Source organism: Gymnoscopelus braueri, assembly GCF_963280865.1.
Source record: "Gymnoscopelus braueri genome assembly, chromosome: 24".
NCBI lineage: Eukaryota > Metazoa > Chordata > Actinopteri > Myctophiformes > Myctophidae > Gymnoscopelus > Gymnoscopelus braueri.
The window spans coordinates 19,342,055-19,367,311 of NC_137626.1; the positions used below are offsets into that span (position 1 = coordinate 19,342,055).

A 25,257-nucleotide genomic window follows, 5' to 3' on the forward strand; every position below is an offset into this window, starting at 1 on the left:
TTGTCAGTGCAAATTAATGTTTTTTGGTTTGTTGACGTATCTTTTCTATTAATATGTTTGGATTCATATTACCCCCTCAATATTTAGTGACCCCCTCAATATTTAGTAAACGTGACCGTTGGCTATATGTACTTGGTCTACACTTTTTCCCTCAACCCCAATTCTCTGAAAAATAGCAGATCTAGGCTACTGTAAGTTTGTAGATCTGCTATTTTCAGCTAATCTTCCCCGTCATTCAAAGATTTGGCGGACCCCCTGTAGTAACTCTGAGGACCCCCTAGATGTCCCGAACCCCCTGTTGAAGACCCCTGGTGTACTGTAAACCCATCTCAAACCGACGGCATCTTAGGTAGTTCTGAGCCAGATTAGGTTAATTGTTTCAATATACGAGCCATTTTATAGGTGTGTATATTTTGTCTAAGAATGGGGGGGGGGGGGGGGGTCGAGCACAGCAACTTTTCATCATGTTTAAAACAAGATTGCACATTCCTTGTATCTGTCTCGGATACTGCGGTGAAAGTGATGAATCTAGGCCTATACATTGTGGGACAGGTTACGGAGGCTACCTTTGTTCCTTCGTAAATGCAGTAGGTTAAGCAACATAACTCGACAGCTGAGCTATGCAGAAGAGATATTCAATCAATGGCGGTTTTCCCCCCCCTCATGAGCCCACAGCTAGTGACCATGCGCACCTAAATAAATAGCTCAGGTTCAAAATGCTGAATTGAAAAAGGCATCCTGCATTATCTTAACTTGCTCGTTTCACTTCTCCCCATGGAGAATTCACAGCTGCGTCATCGTTGGGGGCACGTAGTGGGTTGTTTTCTCCGTGCCCCCCCCAAGCCTACTTTAACAACGCAAGCTTTGCCTGAAAAAAACAGTCTATTTCAAGCACATTTGTCTAGTAAATACAGTGAGTTTCAGTTCTCTTATTTGGACAAGATTAGATGGCTTTACAAAAGCTCACGATATAATGAAAGTGAATCATAGCCAGAAGCTTTTTTTTCGTGGAGGAATACTTTTTTTGACTTAAAAAAAGCAATATACTCTAGTCTACCTGCGCTCTGTACACCGATCGAATTGTACATAGCTCCGTTGAAAACACTCTTTTGCTTTGTTTTTGTTTTTTGAAAAAATATGATGGTATAAACCCCCCATTTTACATGACTCAATGTCTGTTGTTCTTCCTTTCACCCAAAGCAGGCTAGATATTCATTGACACACAAAAACCACGGAACTGTTATTTTAGCTACATTAACTTTGCAGCATAAGCATCTGAGTGACGGTAACGTGTCATCATGCTCATCTGCATGTCTGAATATTTGAAAGTCAACAATTGGCACACCATGAAAGAACACAGTTTACATTCATAAAGGAGATGATGACTGTGCAGACGTGGTTTTAATCTGCACCAACTACGTACGGTATAAATAACCCCAATATTTATCGACAATCAAATGATAACAAACGAAAATAACATGCATTGACAGCTTTGAACACTTCCATCACTCCTTCCAGAATTAGGCATCGTTATTTTCCGTTATTATAATAATCATTATTGTCTTTTTTTTCTCCAAACAAGTTTTTTAAAACAACAAATACAAATCCTAACTGCAGGTTCACAAAAAATAGAGAAATGGCACTTTGTAATAGTCATATATAATTCTTAATATCTATATATAGTCGTCATATTGATATAACATGAAATAAGGGTCGAGTTGGCTTCTCTTGGTTGGTTAATGGTGGTATTATGGTTCCTCATCAGTGTGTTGAAACCATGCGAGAAATATCATCATGCAGATTATGATACAACGGTCCGAATATTTACATTATACATTCATGCGCTCGCGTGCACCATTCCCCTTCTCTCTCTCTCTCTCTCTCTCTCTCTCTCTCTCTCTCTCTCTCTCTCTCTCTCTCTCTCTCTCTCTCTCTCTCTCTCTCTCTCTCTCTCTCTCCCTTCCTCTTTCTGTCTCTATACAGATCCGTAGTCCGATTGCGGCAAATAGCAGAACTGGGAGGAGGAGGAGGAGGCGAGAAGAAGGAGGAGGAGGAGGGGTGGCGGGGGGGAGCGGGCATATACATATATTACAGTATGAGGCCTGTGCAGCAGACTGACTTACTTGATTCCACTGGAGAAAACAAAAGAAGTCTGTAGGTTATAACAAGTCTATAACAGAAAACAAAAGGAAAGCGGATGAAACGGCTCGCTATGCCGCCGCTTTAGTCACTTTTGAGGTCACATACAGTCCGTGCGTCTGTCTGTCTGTCAGTCCGTCTGCATGACTGTCTGTAATCCATTGTGGTGTGTATGCTTATATATAGGCTTTACTACTACAGTAGAACTGTCGTTTTAGTTTTTTTTACGCATCGTTTGTCGTGGAGAGGTGCGCGCTACAGTCGAAGCCCCTGTGCGCGCCCCCATCTGCGTGGTAAGGCCCACTCCCACTGTGCCAATAAGACGAGTCGCACACCGTCTGTAAGGAGTTGATCTCCGAGGCAGAGGAGTTCCCGTCCCTCCGCTTTGACTTCTTGCGGTTCCTCAGGATGAAGACGAGCATTCCCACCACGGTGAAAGCAGACGTGACAAACACCAGTAGCAACCCGGGTACGAGGACTGAGATGGACACCCTGCTGGGCTCCAAATAGGAGTTCGTGCGCGACCCCGAGTCCACTGTGAAAGTGTTGTTTTTGGACAGGGAGGTCGGCGAGGTTCTCTCGTATAATTTAGGGCACATGAGATCATTTTGGACGCGGCGGAAATCTTTTTTCCAAAAGTCCTCTGGGGACTCGCATTTGAGCTCGCTCAGAATGGCGTCTGGTGCGAGTTTCTCCGTCCACAGCTTGAAGGGCACGATGTTGCACGAGCAATCCCACGGGTTTCCGTGCAAATCGATCTGTAAAATTGAACTGAGCTGGTCTAACACGCCGGTCACCGGGAGATGCGTGAAATAGTTATTATGCAGGCTAATCTTGGATAAAGAAGTTCCAAGGAAAGCATCCACGGGCAAAGCTTTCAGCAAGTTGTTGTTAAGCAACAAAACCTTGAGTTTGGGCATGGGGCTGAACGCACCTGCCACAATGAGCTGAATGTCGTTGTATTCCAAACTGAGATATTCCAGATTCTGTAGGCCAACGAACATCTCTGCCATGAGTGTATCCAGGTAGTTCTTATCCATATACAGCCATATGAGTTCGGTCAGGTTATGAAAAGTACTGTTGTCAATCACCTTGATGTTATTACCCCCCAAGTGAAGCAGGTTGAGGTACGAGTACCCCACCAGATGGTTCTTTTTAATGGCGTGGATGTTATTATCTCTCATGTTCAACTCGTGAGCGGTCAGGGGTTTGGGTTTGAGGTTCGATAGGCTCTCAATCTTCTTTCCCTCACAATTGACCCCCAGGCCCTGTCTGGATCCAATCAGCTTGCAGCTACAGGGCTGTGGGCATGTCGTGTTCTGCAGCTGCTCTCTCTCCCCGTCCACACCTGTCACAGGAGTGGGCTTCGTTTTCAGCTGCCAGTTTTCACGCGATTTGGAGCGGCTCTTTGGGCCATGGCCTGGCGTTGCGGGTCCTCCGGCGGCATCACCGTTTGGTTTAGGCGTTGGACGCGGGCCAGCACCAGCGGCGGGTTCCGAGGTCTCATCCTGGGTGGGAGGTGCGACCAGGCTAGTGTCATCACCGCCGTTCTTTGAAGGACACAGATCAGCTTCTGACGTTTCGTTCAAGTCGCCCCCCTGCAGTCTGGTCGGAGCCTCGCAGATCACCCTCCCAATGAGCGCATTATGCGGTATGTTCTCCAGCCATTCCTTGAGAGAAAGCAGGTCGCAGTTACAGTCCCACGGGTTGTCCTCCAATAAAACCTCCGCAATTCCCGGTATTTGTTCAAGAATCCCCTCATAAGGCAACGTTTTGATTCGGTTCCCCCGCAGGTCAAGATGCGTAATGGGCACATGTTGAAACACGTTTATAGGTAGTGCACTGATTAGGTTATCATTAAGTATTAACACCTCGAGTTTATTTAGGTCCCTGAAAACCGCGGGGTCGATATCCCTCAATAGATTGAAATCGGCTTGGAGATATTCCAAGTCGTCCAGCCCCAGAAATGTACTCTTCCTGAACGATCGCATCTTATTGTTATTGATGTGAAGCCTTTTCACCAGCTGCAATCCCAGGAAGGCGCCGGGGACAATATCATGCAAGCCATTGTTTTCCAAATGCAGGCTCACAGCGTTATAGAAGTTGGCAAACTCGTTGGGAAAGAGCCTAGATAGAGAATTCCCATGCAACAGCAAGTGGTAAAACTGAGAGCTGGGGCCAGTCAAATGTTGCAGAGTGGTGAAGCTCCTTTTTTCGCAGTCTATGTGCAGATCTCCCTCTATCTCGCTGCAAGAGCATATCTGCTCCTTACAAATGTCCCTTGTAACATTTCCACTGGCAACACAAAGAGCCGCATTCAGTAGAACAATCCAAAGCAGCATTTTTCAACGCGGACAATTCATTCCCGGTTTCAGGGCATACGAGCAGTGAATTTAGTGTCTACATTAACCACACGAAGAAGGGGAAAAAAAACAAAAAACATAGGCGGCTAGGTCGAGAATAAAATAAGGCAGTCTTTCATCATCATATCCATGCTGCATCTAACCTGCTCTCCGGGTCCAGATTTCCAGTTGGTAAACGACCATATAAACGTTTCATTCACATCGACCGAATCCTCAGACGTTGCGCATGTTTAAGAAAATAATCGAAAACAGCGACGAGGCTGTAGTCTCCGACACATCTTGGGGCTTTAGTTCGTTAAAGACTGACCTTGGCCAAATTAACAGATCCGTGCCTTTTTCCTCTGTCGTGCTGCGTGTTGCGACGGGAGCTGTTTCCTCTCCCCTGGTGCTGAAACTCACACCCTGCGCCCAAGATTTAGAGTGGATCACAGCGCTACGAAAAAGCCGCATTCCTCACATCTTTTGGCGTCTCTTGCTCCCCTTTCCACCGGTTTCCTTTGTTGATTTTGGAGCACAAAAGAAGAGAGGGACCCAACTATACTGTGTTCATTCTATAAGCACGGCGCTCTCAGGAAGATCTGACACCCTCTACTGAGCTGCAATGGCAAAAAAAATCTGTCGACTGACTGCAAGGGAATGCTGAGAAGAGAGAGAGAGAGAGGAGAAAAATCAATCCACATATAGGGGCGAGCATTAAAAATGTTCACGCTGTATATAGCTGTGGCTGTCTAGTCTTTTTTAAATCTATATACAAAAAAAAATCCCACTGCTTCTGATTGCAAATTTTGCATCTAAATTCATGTTTTCACACTGACACCGAAAGCTTGCTGGTCCATCTTAAAAGTGTACAAGTCGACGTTGCTGAAAACACAGGAGAGGAGGTCTCACACCAGGCTGACAATAGCCTATAGTTTAGTGTTTAAATCCCCAGTATTCGTGAAGAATAAACGCCTTTTCCTGTATAGTCTATTGCTCTTCCTTTGGGGCACAGGAGGAGCCCCGTGACTTTAGCCCCTTGCTTAGAAAACACTGTTGAATGCGGTAAAACAATTATCCGCCACAGGCATGCCACAATCCAGCACACACACACAAAAAAAAGAAAACAGAAAACAGTTGACTACACAACAAATGATGCGTCAATGTAGCTCCCTATATGCGCATGTGCATTTCGCTTTTTAAAAAAGGTGGGAAAAAAAAACATCGTCTGCAATTAACAAGGAAAAGACGAAAGCAGAAGTGTGTTTTCTATAGATCAGGGGTCTTCAACAGGGGGTCCGGGACCCCTAGGAGGTCCCGAGAGTTACTACAGGGGGTCCTCCAAATCTTTGTGGGATAGGATTCTGAGGATAGTGAGGGGAACGTTAGCCAAAAAATAGCCAATCTACAAAGCTCCAAAAATAGCAGATCTAATATAGATCTGCTATTTTTGGCAAAGAGTTTTGGTGTAGAGAGAGAGAAAAAGAGCTAACCAAGTACAGAGACAACGGTCAACAGTTTTATACAATATGTAGTGGGCATCTCTCTCTCAGCTTAGGGGTCCTTGCTGGCCTGAATAACGTTGAAGACCCCTGATATAGATAAAGTGCATTCATTGTGCATTCATATCGATTTGATGATGCACCCCCTACCCAACCCCCCCTCCCCTCTCCTCTCCCCGTGTTTCAATCCCGTTGTTGGAAAACATGCTTCAGCAGCCCTGGCTCATGGCCCGGGTTTTATTGGGGGCACAGAGGAGAGAGCTGAGTTATTTATCCGCCCCCATCTGCATTCCTCTCGCTTTGATGTTAAGAACCGGATAGAAAATGGGAGCTTAAGTTAAAAATCGAATCTCTGACATAATTTTCTTCTATCTCGTATAGGAAGGGAAACAAGAAAAAAAAAACGACTAGTGCTGCTACAGATTAAAGTAGGGGAGCCAATTAGTTCTAGAAAGTAGCATTAGCGTTTTCCAATGTCTGGAGTAACATCATTAGGGCTATAGGCTACTGTATCTGTTTATTGCTGTGTTGCATGTGCAGTATAGGCTATAGCGACTGACCAGTTAGTAATAATATGTCCTTGGCTGTGTCTCTGGCTTCTTTCCTGTCTGTCTGTCTGTCTGTCTGTCTGTCTGTCTGTCGCTCAGTCTAACTCCTCAAATATCTGTCTTTCTCTTTGTAAAAGAGCTGTTCCTCTGCCTATACCCTCTATCTGTCTTCTCGTGTTCTAAATGTCTTCACATATGCTATCAGTCCAGGCTGCCTCTCTGTCTTAATGCATTTGTCCTATAGTTATCCCGTCTCTCTCTCTCTCTCTCTCTCTCTCTCTCTCTCTCTCTCTCTCTCTCTCTCTCTCTCTCTCTCTCTCTCTCTCTCTCTCTCTCTCTCTCTCTCTCTCTCTCTCTCTCTCTCTCTCTCTGTGTGTGTGTGTGTGTAGGGTGTGTGCTCATTTCGCTCTGACATATGCATAATAATCCTGTGTCTGTCTGCCTGTTTTCTGCTCTGACTGTCTGACCTCCCCGTTCCGCCCTGCACACATGTGTGTCGTGTGTGAATGACGGCCGCAAACCTTGCTCTTTGCGCAGGACGCGCTCTTGTGTTTCATGCAGTGGTTCTTTACCTTTTTAGGCCGTGACCCCCTAAAATAATCGACCCACCACCCTAACGTCACAGTTGAGGCATTACATTTTGTTTGACTAGGTTCCACATCTCCGATCTACAGAAGAGCTTGTAGATCGGCTATTATTTTATTTTTTTGCCTCTTTATTATAATATTTGACACTTTGGCCAATCTATGACCAGTTTTTATAGTAGTTTGTTGGTTGCTTTTGAATATGCGGTCTTTTGTCTTTTCTTTCTTTTTTTTTTGGTAAAAAGATCTTAAAGGTCCTTAAAGGAAAAAAAATCATGTGGGGACCCCCTGGGGGCCCCACAGCTCGAGAACCACTGGTTTAATGGACGTTTTGCTTTGTAGACTTTCGAGTCGGCGTGGTGTCCTGTAGCCTATGGCAAGGGGCAGATCAAAGCGTGCAGCGATGTGTTCAAGCTAAACCGATAGTCAATTCGGGCCCCGTCGCGCTAAAACAAACAGCACAGAGGGCAGTCAAGCCAAGGCAAGGGCGCGTCTCATCACACGCGCACGCTCATTAATTGGAAGTGCATTGTGTGTGTGTGTGTGTGTGTGTGTGTGTGTGTGTGTGTGTGTGTGTGTGTGTGTGTGTGTGTGTGTGTGTGTGTGTGTGTGTGTGTGTGTGTGTGTGTGTGTGTGTGTGTGTGTGTGTGTGTGTGTGTGTCCAGTGGAAACGGCGCTGTCCGTGGTGCTGAAACTGCATATTATAGCAGATCTACTATTGTAGGTCGGCTATATGCAGTCAGTCAGTGGTGAAAGAACTGAAGTACTCAGATTCTTATTTACAATAAGCACATGTAGCAACACCACAAGGTAGAGATTTAAAGTTAATCCTGTAATTGAAATAGAGTAAAAGTGCAAAAGTATTGGCATCAAAAGTACCAAAAGTAAAAGTATAATATATAGTCATTATAAATGGCTTACTTAACTTCTGTTGTATTATTATTGTAAAATATGATGGAAAAAATAACAGATCTGCAACATGACACATTGTGAGCTGCTATTTACAGTGCATTGTATTGTTGTATATATAGCTCAATTGGTTAAAGTATGTTTTGTAATAATCCAAATCTACAAAGTAACTAACTGCAGTTTTCAAATAATTGGTGGCAATATTTGCCTTTGAAATGTAGTGGAGTAGAAGTATAAAGTATCAAAAAACTGAAAAACTGAAGTTAACTCTCTCAGTGCCAAGAGTATTTTCATAAAGTACTCCCCCAGTGCCAGCAATATGCGTTTTTTTTTATTTTGTAATTTTGTAATTTTTCATTCAAATAAATGATCTGATTGGGTTTTTAAACCCATAATACAGTTCTACCAGTAGAGAGCAACAAATCGACACATTGATGACCTCGCTGGCTCACTCACCCCCTCCCAAACAGGCTCACGTCACATCCGGTCATAACCGGATATTGACATTTTCGACAATCGTTGATCGGGCTAAATTACGATGCGATACACGACTACGATGACTGATCGTCACCCAGACCAAAGAGAGTAGACGTGGACCTCTCCGTTCGCTTTTTATACCGTGTGAAAAACCGTGACTTTCCCTATTCTGGCCGAAAATGACCGCGGGAAAAAAATTAGAACCGGAAACGGAATCTGCGTCATGAAACCGGAACCCAATGAGTCTGAAGGAGTCAGGAAGCGAAAGTGATCATGAAAAATAAACAAAATAGCGCGACCACAGTCAAAAGTAAAAACTCGGGATTTCTCGTGCTGGCACGGAGGGTACTCGGGAAAAACTCGGGATATCTCGGGGCGTGGCACTGAGAGAGTTAAGTACCTCAAAATTGCAGAAGGAGCGAGTGCATTCTCCGGCAGCGGCAGCAACCGCGGAACTGCCGCGGAACTGCCGGTGGAGGAGCGGCAGCTCCCGGCAGTGACTGCCGGCGGTGGAGCGGCAGCTGCCGGCGGAGCAGCGGAACTGCCGCGGAACTGCCGGTGGAGGAGCGGCAGTCGCGGAACTGCCGGTGGAGGAGCCGCAGTCAACTTCTTTTTTTCGCCGATAAAGTATAGTTTTGGACCATGACGGAGGCGCGCCGACTCAGTAGACCTTGAGGCCAAGGAGTCGCGCCCGAGCGCCTCCAGGCACGAGTGCCCGCGACGACCGGCCGATGGTCTACTAGTCGACTAAGCGCCGTCCGAGTTATGTACCGATAGGCACAGAATCGTAAATAATATTGGTGGGGACTGCGTTACACAAACGCAGCACACTCCCAAAGCTGGCGCCGCCGGCAGCTCCGCGGAAGCTGCCGCTGCCGGAAAATGCACTCGCTGTCCCTCCAAAATTGTGCTTAAGGGATACTTCACCTTCAAACCTATTGGGGCCTTCCTATTCAAACTGTAATTTCAAACTCCATTTTAACCATGTTAGATTCATTGAACACACCCGTCCTTGGTTCTTTGTGATTGATATTGGCTTTGTAATGCGTGAGTGGGCTGTGTTTTTCATTTAAAAGAAAAATATTTTTCATTTATTTTTTATATTTGTTTGGAAAATGAAAAAAAAAAGTAATTGGAAAAAGCATGACCCTCTCACATTAGAAGGACAATAATCTAAATACTAAATCAAGCAACTTAAAAACTGTCTGGGGGGGGGGCTTACAAAAGCCTGAGTAGATGTTAAAATAACCCCAAACTTGTTTGAAAGTGAAATATTCCTTTAAGTACTATACTTGAGTAAATGTACGTTACTTTCCACCACTGGACTCGGTGATCACGGACCAGTGCGTCTGTGTGGAGGCTTATATTGACCCTGAAGGAACAGCACGCAAGCTTCCAAAAGCAAGCTCAAGAAAAGAAAACCATCAACTAAAACATTGGACTATCTTAAAGCTTCAGGGGAAGTCGGCGTGCCTGACATCTGCCAATCACTATAGGTTTCCCATAGTGTGAGAGTATATTTTGACTTTTGCACTGAAGGCGGTTGCTCCTTCCTATAAATAAAATATATGAATTTGGTGCCCAGCTACAGCTAGTATGAGCCACGCTGTTGTCCTGTACAACCAATTTAATCATTTTCTTAACAGTGCAAGGGATTATAACCAGACATGTTGGAATTGTAGATGTAGTTGCCAAAGAATATACTCTCTCCAGGGCTTGAAGTTTATAAACACGACCATGTTAAAAGTAACTGGTATAGAATGTGTTGTAGTTGTTAGATGAGAACCACAGTCTTGCACATTCTTGTATATTCTGGGGATTGGCAGATTATTCGACTGTATGGGACAAGCATACATGTATAAGCTAATGAAAAATCAGGAGCTGGCTGAAATAATCATAGTGCTGGGTTATAGCTGTCAGCTCCTGATTTCTTTAAATGCAATATATTTTTAGACGTAGCTCTGAAAGAGGTTAGCCTATAAGAGGGTCTGTGTGCGTGCCTGCCTGTGCCTGCCTGCGTGCGTGCGTGCGTGCGTGCGTGCGTGCGTGCGTGCGTGCGTGCGTGCGTGCGTGCGTGCATGCGTGCGTGCGTGTCCGGAGCTAATGTCACATTTCCAACTTCACAGTAACTAACTAACTTAGTACCTCCAATCATTTATTTTCACATAATGTGTTGTACTTTTTAAAATATTCAACGTTCATTTTCTAAACGAAGTTAATGGGGTTTGGACTTCATTGATTTGAAGTAATAGACATGTCAAGGGTAGACAATCAAGCAGACTAGCTATTATTCACATTCATGCGCAATCATGCAGACTGCAGAAAATAGATGGAGAAAGAAGAAAAAAAGATCCTTCGGCGACAGTTAGCCAGACAATGGCGGAGCACAGGTGAAAAACACAAGGGGCCACGTAGGGACACCGGCAGTCAGACAGACAAACCAATTGGGCAGGGCGCAGGCAGTGAGAAATACAAGACACAAGCACAATACAAGCACAACGCAAGCAGGGTCACCGGCAGTCACATAAACAAACCATGGCGGGGCACAGGCAGTGAGAAACACGAGAGGCTGCGCAGGGACACCGAAAGTCAAACAGACGAACCATTGCAGAGCACACAAACCGTTTGTGAGCTTTTAGCCACTGTATTGAGATAAGAAACACATTCTCACGTCCCTGGCTTCAAGCGGGTGACGAGTTGGGACAGGATCTGACCATGCGGCACCCGTTTGACGAGACAGGACTCCCCTGCGTCAGATGTTGACGCAACTGGACCTGTCCCCTGTCCTGTCGGATGATTCTAACTCAAATGGGACTTGAGTTGGCAGAAGCAGACTTCGCACTGATCTGCACTGCCACTCGCTCACCTAACGGCTCGCTCAGGGGTCCCTTCCAGGGCTCAAGTCCAGTTCTGATGGTGCGTCTGCCTTGTTTGAACAGTTTTTAGCAGATGTGTCAACCTATTATGAGTTTGGAGTGAGAACAACACTCATTCCAGTGTGGCAGAGTGTGGTGGCCGGGCGCATTAAAATTGACTCGACACGACAGGGGGATTCCCTTAGTGTGAAACGGGTGACGCATGGTTAGATTTTGCCCCAACTTCATACGGTTCATAGGTTCGGGATTTGTTGTTTCATAACTCCACCCCTGAGCCGCCACAGCTTAAAAGGTGCGCGGATAGGCCTTAGGTTAGATCACATATTTTAATAGCTTTTTTTTTTTTTTTTTGGTGAGATCTGACGTTCATAGTGACAGAACACTATGCAAAAAAAAAAAAAAAAAAAACAGAAGTCTCGCTAGACGAGATTGAAATCTCGAGATTTCAATCTCGTCTAGCGAGACTTCTGTTTTTTTTGTTTGTTTTTTTTTTACCTTTTTTCACCTTTTAAGCTGTGGCGGCTCAGGGGTGGAGTTATGAAAATTTTCTACTGTACCATTCATCCTAAGATATCATAACGTCATAGAAAAGGTAAGAAAACTTTAGTCCAAAATTCTCCTTTAAGTACTGTACTTAAGTACAATTTTGAGTTTTTTTTACTTTACTTGACTATTTCCAATTTCCAATACTTTTACTTCTACTCCACTACATCTCAGAGGCAAATATTGTACTTTTACTCCACTACAATTATTTGAAAACTTTAGTTATTAGTTACTTTAAATTACATTTTTACCACTTTAACCACTTGAGCCCTATTTCATACCTAGGCTATTTGAAAATAGCCGATCTACAAGCTCACAACGCGTCGCATCGCGACGCGTTGTGAGCTTGTAGATCTGCTATTTTCAAATATTTTAGTACTTTTACTTTTGGTACTTTAAGTACATTTTGATACCAATACTTATGTACTTTTACTCAAGTAAATTTAGAATTCTGGACTTTTACTTGTAACGGAGTATTTTGATATTGCAGTATTGGTACTTTTACTTAAGTAAATAATTTGAGTACTTTTTCCACCACTGTTCAAGAGTAAAGTACTGCTCCATTTCTGTAAAGTAGCCTATTCACAAACAAATGTTAAGTTGTGTAACTCATGAAACACAATTCATGAACACAAAACATTACAGGTAGAGATACAAATATATATGCAGATATTACTCTGCATGCATTTGTGAACTAAATGTAATGTTTTGTGTTTTCCAATACTGTACGTGTGTGTGTGTGTGTGTGTGTGTGTGTGTGTGTGTGTGTGTGTGTGTGTGTGTGTGTGTGTGTGTGTGTGTGTGTGTGTGTGTGTGTGTGTGTGTGTGTGTGTGTGTGTGTGTGTGTGTGTGTGTGTGATGCATTAGGTCAGTTTGTTCATGTTTGCACATTCCAGCAGGAGGTCGGCTGTATTTGTGCTGTGCATTTGTGCATACTCCTGGCAGGAGTGCAGAACTCCAATCATAGCTTAGTCATGCCTGGGTGTTTTTTCATGCTGTTTTTCACCAAAAATACATAAAATGTTTAGCTAAATACTTGTATGGACCAAACATTTAGACTCTGATAATCCCTTAAACAGGATGAATCATACTTGTATCACAGAGGGGGAAAAAAACCTTATCTTGCAAGTCAAAACTAATTGGATTAGGAATATTGAATACATCCCGAGGAATAATTGCATGGGTCTCAGCATGATGATGGAATGCAGATACTGTAATTTTGCATTAGTGTGATGTGAGACCAACGGACCTCATACACAACATGCATGCATGCTTGCGGACGCAGTGCAGCATCAACGCAACAACACTAACTAAAGAATTGAGTTGTGCTTGTAAACACAATGTGCCTTTGTCTTCTCACTTTAATTGGCGACCGTGTGTGTCGGGGATAGTGAGGTGGGGAAGTGTGTGTGTGTGTGTGTGTGTGTGTGTGTGTGTGTGTGTGTGTGTGTGTGTGTGTGTGTGTGTGTGTGTGTGTGTGTGTGTGTGTGTGTGTGTGTGTGTGTGTGAAAACTAATAGCCCTTTTTCACAGCAGACTTTCTGACATGCCGTAGAAGGGTAAACACAGCTGAAGCTAATGACATTACACAGTGAAATGAAAAATGGACAGTAAAATGTGTGTTGTTTGTTAAAATGAGTGTTAATATAGCTCTGTTCTGATAGCAATCATTGCTAGTGTTTGTTCAGTGACAGGGGTCTCCCTGTCCCTCCAGCAAACATAAAATACATATCTCAGGTTGGGATACCAGTTCCATCCAATCAAGAGCATAATTAAAGCTAACAAGATAAGAGTTAATGATAAAAAAAATATTAGTTCAGTCAGTCAGTGTATTGTTGAATTTGAACAGACATGTGTCAATTACCTCAGGGTGGGCCCCTGGACATTATAAAATACTAATCAAAACGATCCAATGCTTACCTTTAAACAATACAAAAGTACATATCTTACCTACTCAGAAACACAGAAACACACAAACAAACTAATAACAGAAAAAGAAAGGCCACCCATCCCTACCTTACCAAGGCTGTACACTAAACCACAGGAACACAAACGCTGAACACAAACGGCGGCAAACATGAAGACTCAAAGGAATGGTGTGATTGGAGGCTGGCTAGGAGGAAGACCTCAGAGGGCTGGCCAGTGGTGACATCCCGTTTTATAGTTGAGCCTGGTCACAGGAGCCAATCACCAGCAGGCTCCACCTAGTAGTCAGCCACTCACACTCAGACACCACCATTCACTCCAACTGGTGCTCAATCAGTCACTCCTCACCACTCAATCACCCATACACCAATGAGGAGAGAGATATGCACACAAGAAATTACACACATGACCCTAGCACCCATATATGGGCATACTGTATACTGATGACACCAGCGATCTCCATATATGGGCATTTAAGGGACAAGGACTGACAATGGTGCAACGTAGGTATGAGGGTCGCTTAACGGCCCAAACCTCTAGCAGAAATATTTTGGACAAAATTGATTTTGAGTTGAAAATTTAGTTTTTTACTCTTCTATTGATTCAATCAGTGAGGTACATCCAAAATAGGGTCTCATTAAAATATAAATGTCAGGTTATCAGTTTAAGGCAACAGAGCCGTGATGTCAACAGAGATGCAATGGGGCATTGCGTTCCCACTTCAAAATGAAACTGAAACAAATTACGAAACAATGAAATCGGTGTCTGTGACAGACACGGATCAGTCTCGTAATTACCTTTATCTAGACTGCAGTGTCTTCTTTTCAGCTGTGTGCATCTCTTTTATTCAGCCAATGAATGCAGAGAAGTAGCATGAACCTTGTTACGCTCTATAGTGAAATGACTTGCAGAGAAGAGGGGGCAGGTGCTGCAGAGAGATAGGATATGGCAAGCAAAGAGCAGGGTTCCCACTCCCCCATTTGCCCCACTTCCATTTCCACTTCTCTCACGTGTCGGTGCACTCCAGGATTTGTTGAACACCTTAGCTATGTTTTACTCGTTTCGGTAATACTAAAGGTTGGGTCTTTATTGCATTATAATCACATTTATATTGCATTGTGATTAGCTTAGGCACTATAACACTCGTTATAAATGTTTGTAATTGTGTATGACAACTTATAACAATGTTTATAGCATGTTACAAGTGCTGGTCATAATACATTGCATTAAAAGCTCAGTGGAACAGCACAACTACCTTAACTTTGTTAGTTATAAAGTATGTTTGTTTTAAGTTGTTGTGCAAAATTATAAACATTAATAACAAGAGTTATGAGGCATTAGAAGTGCATTATATTGCATTATGATGCATTGTAATGCATCATAAATGTGATTATAGACCCGACCTTTAATTAAAGAGTTACCTGGTAGTTATAATGGGCTATTCCACTGAGTGTATAATGCATTATGACCAACACTTATAAATTATATTATTACAAGTTATAATACTTCATAAACATTGTTAAAAGTTGTTATGCATAATTATCCTACAGATAAATAACCAAACCTCTGTGGACAGAATGTGTCTGTCCTGCCCGGTTCTCCTCAACGGCTGGAGCAATTGATCTGAAATTGCACACGGCCATTGTCCATTGACATATGCACCAAATAACGTCGCCCGTTTTTTACTTTCCCAAAATGTACGCTGTTTATCAGCGTTTTTATGTAAAATAATTTGACAGCCTCGCCATGGTTACAGCCCCCCAAGCTATGGGATCAATGATCAAACTGCGCATGCGTCAACCCACTCTGTTATACTGTTGCCGTCTGGCACACACAGGGAACACGCTTAAACTTATAAAGGAGTTTAATTTACGGGCTGTGTACACTCACACTGCATTTTAAGAGAGGGAGGGTGCTTTGGATATCCCCTTCTCCCAAAGAAAACATTATTAACCACGTTATTGTCTTTATACTGCTCCTCAGAAATGCCAGTATACCTCAACAGCCAGAGATAATGCAGATCTTAGCTGGGCGCAGAGGGACCTCTGACCTCTCTTTAAATTAAATGCAACATAAGGTTCAGTGATATAGTCCTCTTTGAATTGAACAAAATTTCGTAACTTTGCTTTTTTCCAAATAACTCGGCCTCCATATTAATGACACGCTGGACACCACGCTGGACACCACCTGAAAGCTGAGAGCCAGCTTGAATTGCAGTCAGAATCAGAAAGCAACTTGAAATTTGCAGCAACATGGTAGTTGGGTCATTTATTTAGCTATTTAGTAATTTCTCACACTAAAGCAAATACATATAATTAAAATAATATCTATAAGCAAAGTGTTAAATACTCCTACCTGGGCAACAGTGCATGAATAACGAAAAATTTACAGAAAATGGCTAGTCTCTCAAAGCATGCTGGGAGGTATGGAGGCGGGGCATCACCAGGCAGGACGCTACAATATTCTCCTACACCCAGCTGAGAACCACCACTAGGCCTGTCACAAGTATTACATAATCGCCTAATCGTAATTATTTGAAATGATCGCAATATATTTTGGTGCATAATCGTCATAATCATTTCATGTTAAATATGTTCATATATATTTTTTAAAGGTCAAAAATAGTGGAAGTAGCAGATCTCCAAGCTCAAAACACTCCACGATGCGTCAGAAACACAATTAAATCGTTGATCGCAATTATTTGAGTGACAATGAATCGCCAAGTAAAAGGTCATAACCGTGACAGCCCTAACCACCACTGTCCAATACATCAGCTAGCAGAAGCATTAGCTCTTTGAAACGGACCCCCAGATGCTTACTGCCGCCTCTGCAAGGATTAGACATCCCACCCTGCTTTGAGGAGAAGTATGAGCAAACAGTGCTTTGCTGAATCCCCAGCTAAGCCTCACCCGCTCACACACCCCTACCCACCACCGCCCCCACCCCTGATTCAAGCGCTATTGCGGTTGCATCATCCCGTCAAACAGCAGCTAATAAGAGCCTTGACCTCAGTCTTTCGTATCGCCCGCTGAGAGTTTGTTTGTTTTGATTTATTTTGATTTATTTATTCTGCTGTGTGTATGTTCACTTCAACATCTCCCACTTTACTCCAGATGTGCACGCGCCTCTTCAAGAAAAGTGCTTTCCCCCCCGAGGCTGCTATGAGGCAGAGTGGGTGAGCATGGGAGACTGAAATAGTCCGTAGGTAATTACCGAAAGGTCAAGAACCATGTTGCGCTTGTTTTTTTCTTTGCTTGTTCTTTTTTATACGCCCGTATGGTCTGCTCGCCAAGCTGACAGACATCAAAACGCAGCGCGGTTGTTTAGAGTATATACCATGGTTAGTGCTTTGGGAATAGCCTTTGATGAGATTTTGCTGCACGTGCTATAGGCCGCATTTACCTGATGTTCTTGCACACATTTTGAAATCCTGACCTGTATGAGCTACGGAAAGACTAATTAAGAGCTCTGGCTGAATGATAAACTATTACTCTAAAATACTCTAGAGTTATATTTTGGGGGAAACTCAAATCTGATTTGAAATATATAGTTCAACACAATATATGCACGTAGCTATGCAAGGAAATAAACAAAATATCATAAGAATAAAGATAAAACACCTACAGTCAGACATTCCTCCACTTTTAGAATTCCTTTGCAACACGTTGTTTCATTATTGAAGAGCAGGCCTTGCAGAGGCGTCATGTACGGAAAAAGATGGGTCAAGTGCAGACTAAAAATCAATGTGAACTATTGGTAAGGCAGCAGTGCCGCTCTCAATGTATTGAGCGGCGATCCTGCACGCTGGGAATCAGCAGAATGTTTGACTGAAAGTCCATGCAGGTCTATTGACATACTCCATTTCCCCTCGTTGTAATCGTCAACACAACTCACAACTGGCCCGCTGAAATCTATCCAGCGTGTAGGTGAAGCGGGGTCGGGAAGTACACGTATGGGCAGCTCAGTGAACAGGGAAACACAGTGAATACATTGGGTGGGTGAATACATTTTGTACTGTACTGCGGTGTTAGAGCATTCTTTGATTTGTTTTTCTTCCCATTGGCCCAACTTTGCAACTTCCTTTCAACAAAAGTATATTTTTTTGTTGAAAATCCCCCAATCCTCGCAATTGAGACGGTGGTGTAATTCTAGCTTTGACAGTTTACGTTGGAAATACTTCTGGACTACATAGGATATTTGGAGTAGCCTAGTACTTAAAGCTCTACTTGTGGCTCTACAGCTGTCGTCATTGCTCCCATCTGTTGGGAGTGGGAATGGGTGGAAATAGCCATTAGGCTGGCCCAAAGAGATGAGTAAAGTGTGGGTTGAAAAAGTCAAATGTCAAGTTCACAATCAAGGTCAAGATCAAAATGACATAATCAGTGAACTATTTGGCACAGGGAGGTGTAGAACAGCAGATGTTTATGCGGTCAGGGTGTGCTCCCCCAGGTGCATTTGTTTTTTTTATTTCCATATGTGGCAGGTTGCAGGGGGTGTCAGCCTTCCGTAATGTTGACACAAATGCATTTGGGAGCCACTGTTGAAAGGGAGTCAGGGAAACGACCTTGAGCGCACGCGTCTGTCACTGAACGTGAGCTGTGTTCAATCCTGTGCGGCAAAGCCTGCATAATATCCTGACGGCACCCACACTGTGTGATCATGTATGTTATCGTGACCCAGTTGTCCACTGGTTAAAGTGGCACAGCTGTAACTGGCACAGACTTTGTGTCAGATTAATCCATTAAGACCGGGAACGCTGTCATTTTAATATTTATTTTGCAAATCTACAAGCTCATAGTGCGGTACCGAGTGCCGAGCTATGAGCTTGTAGATCTGCTATTTTTTGAAGAATCGTGGAAAGTTTTGGCAAATCTTTGAATATATATATATTTTTAAAGCGAACATTTGTAACACAAATCTTTGCTTCATGGGGGTCCCTGGAACAAAACATTTTGAGATGGGGGTCCGCAACCAAATACAAATCATTTTGGGGGTCCTTGACATGGAAAAGTTGGAGCAACATTGATATAGCAACGTACTGTTAGGATTTTTGGGCGGTGTAGCCGCCCCTATAAGTGGGGTTGGGACACCTCATTAGCTGTATTGTGATTGGCTCATTAGTACACCCCTAGCTGTACTGTGATTGGCTGACTCTATTGGCTGACTCTATTCAGCACTGTGATTGGCTAGCGAGACACATGATGACATTAATAACCTATAAATAGGATTATGCACTTCAAAATAAAAATGTTTAAGTGAGCTTCCATCACTATGATGACCACTGTGATGACCACACCGCCCACTTCACACTGGGTGTGATTTTTAAGTGAGGTTTGGATATTTGTACAACAAATCCTGCGCCGTGATTGGCCAAAAATGTACCCCGCCTAACCCTGCACCGTGATTGGCCAATCACAGTCTATTCAGGACTGTGATTGGCCAGTGTCACATGACACATGTGCATAGCCCTATATAAGAAACCATAACTTTAAAAAAAACATAAATTTGTTTTTTTTAAGTTATGGTTTCTTCCATCATAAAGAGTGTTTCAATAAATGTATTTATTTTTTGTACATGATTGGTTGACTCCATTCAGTATTGTGATTAGCTAGCAAGACACCGCCCACTTCACACAGGGTGTGATTTTTGTCTCCGCCAGGCCGAAAGGCATGGCGAGAGAGTATGTTTTCGCCCCTGTCCGTCCGTCCGTCCGTCCGTCCGTCCGTGTGTCCGTGTGTCCGTGTGTCCGTCCGTCCGTCCTGTCTGTGTGTTACCACCAAATCTCCGGCACCGTAGGCCCGGTCGCTGCGAAACTGTGCACACACACTCCCTGGATGCCAATTCAGAACCTCTGCCTCAAATTTTTCACATGGGCCTGTTATAGCGCCACCAGGAGGCCGATTTGTGCAAAACCCATTTTTTCCCATTACTCCTACAGTTTTTAACCAAACCTCATGCAAATCGGTACACAGTATCTCTATAGTCATGTGATCAACCCTGATCTGTCCGATTTCCCATATTCCATCCTCATTGGCTAAGGTTACCATCCAAAGTTTGCAGGATTGGTCCGTTTTGAACAAACTGCCTCAAATCATGAACGCAGCTTGCCATTTGCATAAAATTGCACACGCACATTCCCACTAGGCCGAGGAAGAAATGGCACTTAAAACTTTTCACATCAGCCTCATGGTGGCGCTATAACAGGCCGATTTGCATTTTTAACTAACTGCACCGATCTGCGTGAAACTTTGCACGCCTACTCCCTAGAGGCCAAGGAAAAACATCTGCACTGCATTTTTCACATCTGCTTTTTACAGCGCCACCAGGAGGCCGACTTATGTCAAATAAATTTTTGGATATTAATCCTTCAGATTTTATCCAAACATCACACAAATCGGTACACAGTATCTCTATAGTCATGTGATCAAGACGCATCTGTCCGATATTTCATATTCCATCCTGATTGACTAAGGTTGACTTCCAAAGTTTGCAGGATTGGTCCGTTTTGAACAAAATGTATGAAATCATGAACGCGGCGTGCGATTTCCGTGAAGATTTGCACGCACATTCCCACTAGGCCGAGGAAGAAATGCCACCCTTTTCACATTGGCCTATTATAGCGCCACCAGGAGGCCACAATAACTTACCTGACCTGGCGGAGACCTGTGCTCCGAGGAGCACTTTTTCTAGTTAGATATGTATTTGGCCCGTGGACCCCATCTGAAAATGTTTTGTTCCAAAAATAGCAGTTCTCCAAGCTAGCGTGGGACTCTGTGGCTATTTTTGAATATAGCCAAAGAAATCTGAAAGTGACACAGATGCGTTCCCGGATTGAATGGGTTAATCAGATTCAAATATATGTGAGGGTGGCTATAGGTGTGGATGACTGGCGCTCAGCCAAAAGTGACCTTGCGTGTGCAGGGCCTACTTTTTTGGAAGAGTGAATTATTCTTGGAAAATATCAATCTACCTCAGTGCATAGCCTATATTCAGGTTTTTACTGTGTACATAGTAGCATGGTTCTGTCCTTGATGGCATTACACACAGTAACACAGGACACCTCGATCTCATTTTATTGTGACCGCTGGTATCATGGAATAAAAGGAATGGAAGATGAGATGGGAGGAAGGGTAGAAGAAGAGGAGGATGGATAAGGCTGGGATGAGGGGTGTAGGGAAGGATATGGGGGGAAGAGGAAGGGAGGAGCGGAGGGGATAACTTTGAGAGGGTTCCAAGAGGGGGCTGAGAACCCTGAGTATTTGGCCCGGGGTATCATCATCACACTGTATTATGTACATATTATTTACATATATCCAACCACTTCAGACAATAGAATTCATACAATCAATGACCGAAAAAATTAATAGGCTGAAGAATATCTGGAACCCTAATATCTGCAGCAAAATACATGTAACCTTTATTTAACCAGGAGAGTCACATTGAGGTTTGAGACCTCATTTGCAAGTGAGACCCGGCCAAGACAAAGCCAAAGCAGTACAAATAACAAAAAGATGATAGCTGAAATGTGCAACAAGTACAGAACAAAAGTTCAAATAAAAACACATAACCTAAAGTTATACAGTACAGTATGAGTTGTAAAAACATGAGCAGTACATATAGCGTATCCATTTAGTTATGTATTCAGTTTATCCTTCAATTGCCCAATAACTGCTGCTATATCAGAAAATTGTGCACCCTTGTATGCTTCTTCAACATGTGGCATGTGTTGCATATCAACTAATGCAACACATGCATTAGTTGCATCTCTCTCTCTCTCTGTCTCTGTCTCTGTCTCTGTCTCTCTCTCTCTCTCTCTCTCTCTCTCTCTCTCTCTCTCCTCCCGCCTCCCCCTCTACTTAAAGATGTTGCCAATTAAGCCCCTAATATGTTTCCTGACCTGATGAGCTGGTGATGAAATCTGTGCTAATGTGAATGATTAAGTGGCGAGGCAGAACATGCATTTTAAGCAACAGAGACGGTTTCCTGTGCCGCAATTAGTGTTGCTGTCGCCGCCATGTTACCATGGTAGCCAGTTCATCTCTGCTGAATCAGTGTCTCCTCCACACATGCCACAACCACCCCCCCACCACCTGTGAGCTATAGGGAAAAGCATAGAAACAAACAACAACACGATAAAATAATAATAAAAAAGAAAAGGTGGAATGATGTAGGGGATCCATGAAAAATATTTCTCCATAATATATGCATTATACACTGTGACCTTACATATTTAACTCTGAGAGATATTGAGCACAGTTTTTCATTAAGATTAAGATTAGATTAGACCACATTAGATCAGATTAGATCAGTTCAGATCAGTTCAGATCAGATTAGATTAGATTAGATTAGATTTAAATAAATCAACTGATGCCATTAACCAGAATGCCATACAACTTGATTTGGGATCTCGCCCTTCCTGATATAATGTCTGAATCATTCCACAACTGTCAAGAGGAAAACCGGCAGCAAAGGAGAGCAGGGGTTAAATCCACAGGCCGAAGTTGATTCACTGATCAGATTGCCAACATCCTAATGGTTTCATTCTGCCCTGAAAGCCAAAGTTGAACTTTGACGTGATCTCCTACTCAGAAGGGCTTCCTGTTCAAACATCATTCTCTATACCCAAGAATCACACTAAGCCTTCGAAGATGCTTCATGCTTTTCATGTTTTTTCTTTTTTATATTTCTGAAGGTCTGACTGAGGTCATATGTTGCCAAACATTTGACGTACAGCAGCAGTGGATTTAACGTAGCTTTATGTCCATTTTAGGTGTGCCTCTTACACACCTGTGACTCCTAAACAAGAGCATTTCCTGTGTGTGTGCGTGCGTGTGTGCGTGCGTGCTTGCTTGCATGCGCCTGCTTGCCTGCCTGCCTGCCTGCCTGCCTGCCTGCCTGCCTGCCTGCCTGCCTGCCTGCCTGCCTGCCTGCCTGTCTGTCTGCCTGTGAGATTATGTGAATTCATAATCTCAGAACCTTCATTCTGCCAATCCGCCGATCAGTCTAGCCCATATGGAGTTTCACACTGATGCCATCAATATGTCATCAATGTGACGTCAGAGCTCCTCAGGGAAGCCATGCTAGACCCCTTTTTGTTTTTAGTAATGTGCATCTATTAGACATGCAGTAGCACGATGTTTCCATATCTCTGGCCAATGCTTTTGGATCCAAGCAGCAGCAAGGTGGCAGCTAGTCTTATAACATCTCTATCTAACCACATTTAGATCAGAGAAGAGAGGTAGCTTGAGGTGTAGGCAGACTGTCTAAAAGAGAAAGAGACAAGACTGGAAGCGTGAATGGATAATAATCAAATGGCTCTTAGAAGCAGACTGGTTGATAGAGAGCCTCTTCTATCACTTGTTCAGTATACATAAGAGCATCACACATTGTTTCTGGGCAATTTGCAATCAACAATTTAGTCCTTCAGATGCTCTCACCCAGAACGACTTACAAAAGACAAGATGATGGACTCCTGCTTAGCAAGAAATAAGCAGCATGAACTCTGTTCAACTAACTACAGGGTACAGTAAGTGGTCAAGTAATTAGAGTGCTAGAAAACAAGTGTACGTGCGATGAATTAAAAAAGATAGTAGGAAGACATCAAACCTAGTATCTATCCAAATAAACTAAACATACTGCCTTGACCTGCCTCCCTCAGTCTGGAGCAAATGACTGAAAACTAGAGTTTCTAAATGCTTCTGTTCTTTTTCATCTGCCCCTCCCCCAACAGGGTTGGATTTGCTGGGGGGGATGGGTGGGGGAGGGATCCATACCTCTGCTTTTGAAACCCCCCCCATTTGGTCTCTCCTATGGTACCAACATCAATACAGCATGAAATTGTGGACAAAATCGTATCCAACGATAACAACATATTCTATGTTTTGGGGTCTGAGAGTCTAAATCTCATCAAATGGTTCATGGCTCAAATGCCGAATAAATAATGGACCTTGATATGGAAAGGGATGAAAACCACTGCTTTATGGAAATGCACACTGTGTGTCTGATACATGTATCAGACACACAGGTTTGAGTCCGTTTGGTCCGAGTAACGCCTGCCACAGAGAGACAGACAGACTGAGATTTGGTGAATTAATAGAAGGACTTGTCGTATGATGAGGTTTATATAGGCTTAAGTGATTAAGAAACATCAAATTGTAGGTACATCGTTGCACATATATTCTGACATCCTCCGGTGAGACGCGTACACAGTTGCACGCGTGTGACCAAGACCCTAAGGGATATTTTAAAATCCCTAATAATTACGCTGTCAGTACCCTGTGGATCAAAGTGCTCTAAAATGCTCCACTTTTATGAGTCATGCTATCTTTTCTGGGGTCCCGTGCCACCGCGTGACAGCACTGTCCACCCCGACTCTTTCTTTCTTCCAAGATCAGAGCAGCCGTTCTGAGAGGGTTGACAGATTTGGGTCCTGGCTAGCTATCTGAGATCCGGGGTCCTTAGCAAGGCTTTTGGCTTATTTCCCTCCTCAAATTTACTTTGTTACATAACTGTTTCCAGACAGCGTTTTTATTGTCTCCGCCAGGCCAAATGGCATGGCAAGAGAGTATGTTTTTCACCCTGTCCTGTCAAAAGATCTAAATATTTAATTCAATTTTATAAATAAACACATTCTTTGCAGTTTTCAAATATTTTTGACACAGAATCAAATGTTTTATGGCCGTGATTCACCAGGAGCCTTGATGGCTTGGTTCTAGGCTTAAAATAACTAATATAAATATTTTCAGAAATGGGAAAGATGAATGGGCTTTCTAACTGTGGAACCACAAAATGGCCACCACTGCTACAGTATATGGGGCTGCAGTGTTTGTTATAACCCTCTGTATAGTGTTGTCAGTGTTCCATGGTGATTGGAGGCAGTGGGAGGAGATTGGCGACACACCTGGGCCTCATCCTCAATCAGCCAACATCAGAGCCTGAGAAGGCTGTCAGTATAATGATGAAACCTTTGGAGAGTGCTTTGAGACTGGCCGGCAGTGCGGGAGTGGCCAGGGAACTTTGTTTCCTCTGGTGTTCCAGCCTGGGACATGCCCGCGGACTGGTCGTTAGAGGGGGTTTCGACAATGTGGGATGCCCAGAAACGAGGCAGGAGGGCTGGCGGAATGTTGTGCTGTTTCTGCTATGATTGGCAGCCGCCATGTATGGCGGAGAGGCTGCTGCTTGTGCCCATGGAGTGCTGGGTGACATGCTTGTTTCATGAGGACATGTCTTGACATTGTGAATGTAATCTGCACCTGTAATATTTATGTCCTTGTATGCAATTTTCCTTGTGTGGACATGAATACATTGTTAAAGTAAGTGTGTGTGTGTGTGTGTGTGTGTGTGTGTGTGTGTGTGTGTGTGTGCGTGTGCGCACGCGCGTTTCCGGGGGTAATTTTGCAAACCACTGGACCGATC

The 25,257-nt window shown here is 43.5% G+C and overlaps 1 protein-coding gene and 1 long non-coding RNA gene across 2 annotated transcripts in view; one reads left to right on the forward strand and one right to left on the reverse strand.

Moving 5' to 3' along the window:
- The window catches only part of LOC308080867, a 567,320-nt gene that overhangs the window by 244,656 nt on the left and 297,407 nt on the right, over window positions 1–25,257 (forward strand). The window lies entirely within an intron of this gene.
- Window positions 2,364–4,481, reverse strand: LOC308080754 (SLIT and NTRK-like protein 1; the record flags this gene model as incomplete). The annotated part of the gene is made up of 1 exon (XM_080422721.1): window positions 2,364–4,481. The coding sequence occupies one exon, from the start codon at window positions 4,479–4,481 to the stop codon at window positions 2,364–2,366; it is 2,118 nt and encodes a 705-aa protein (XP_080278847.1).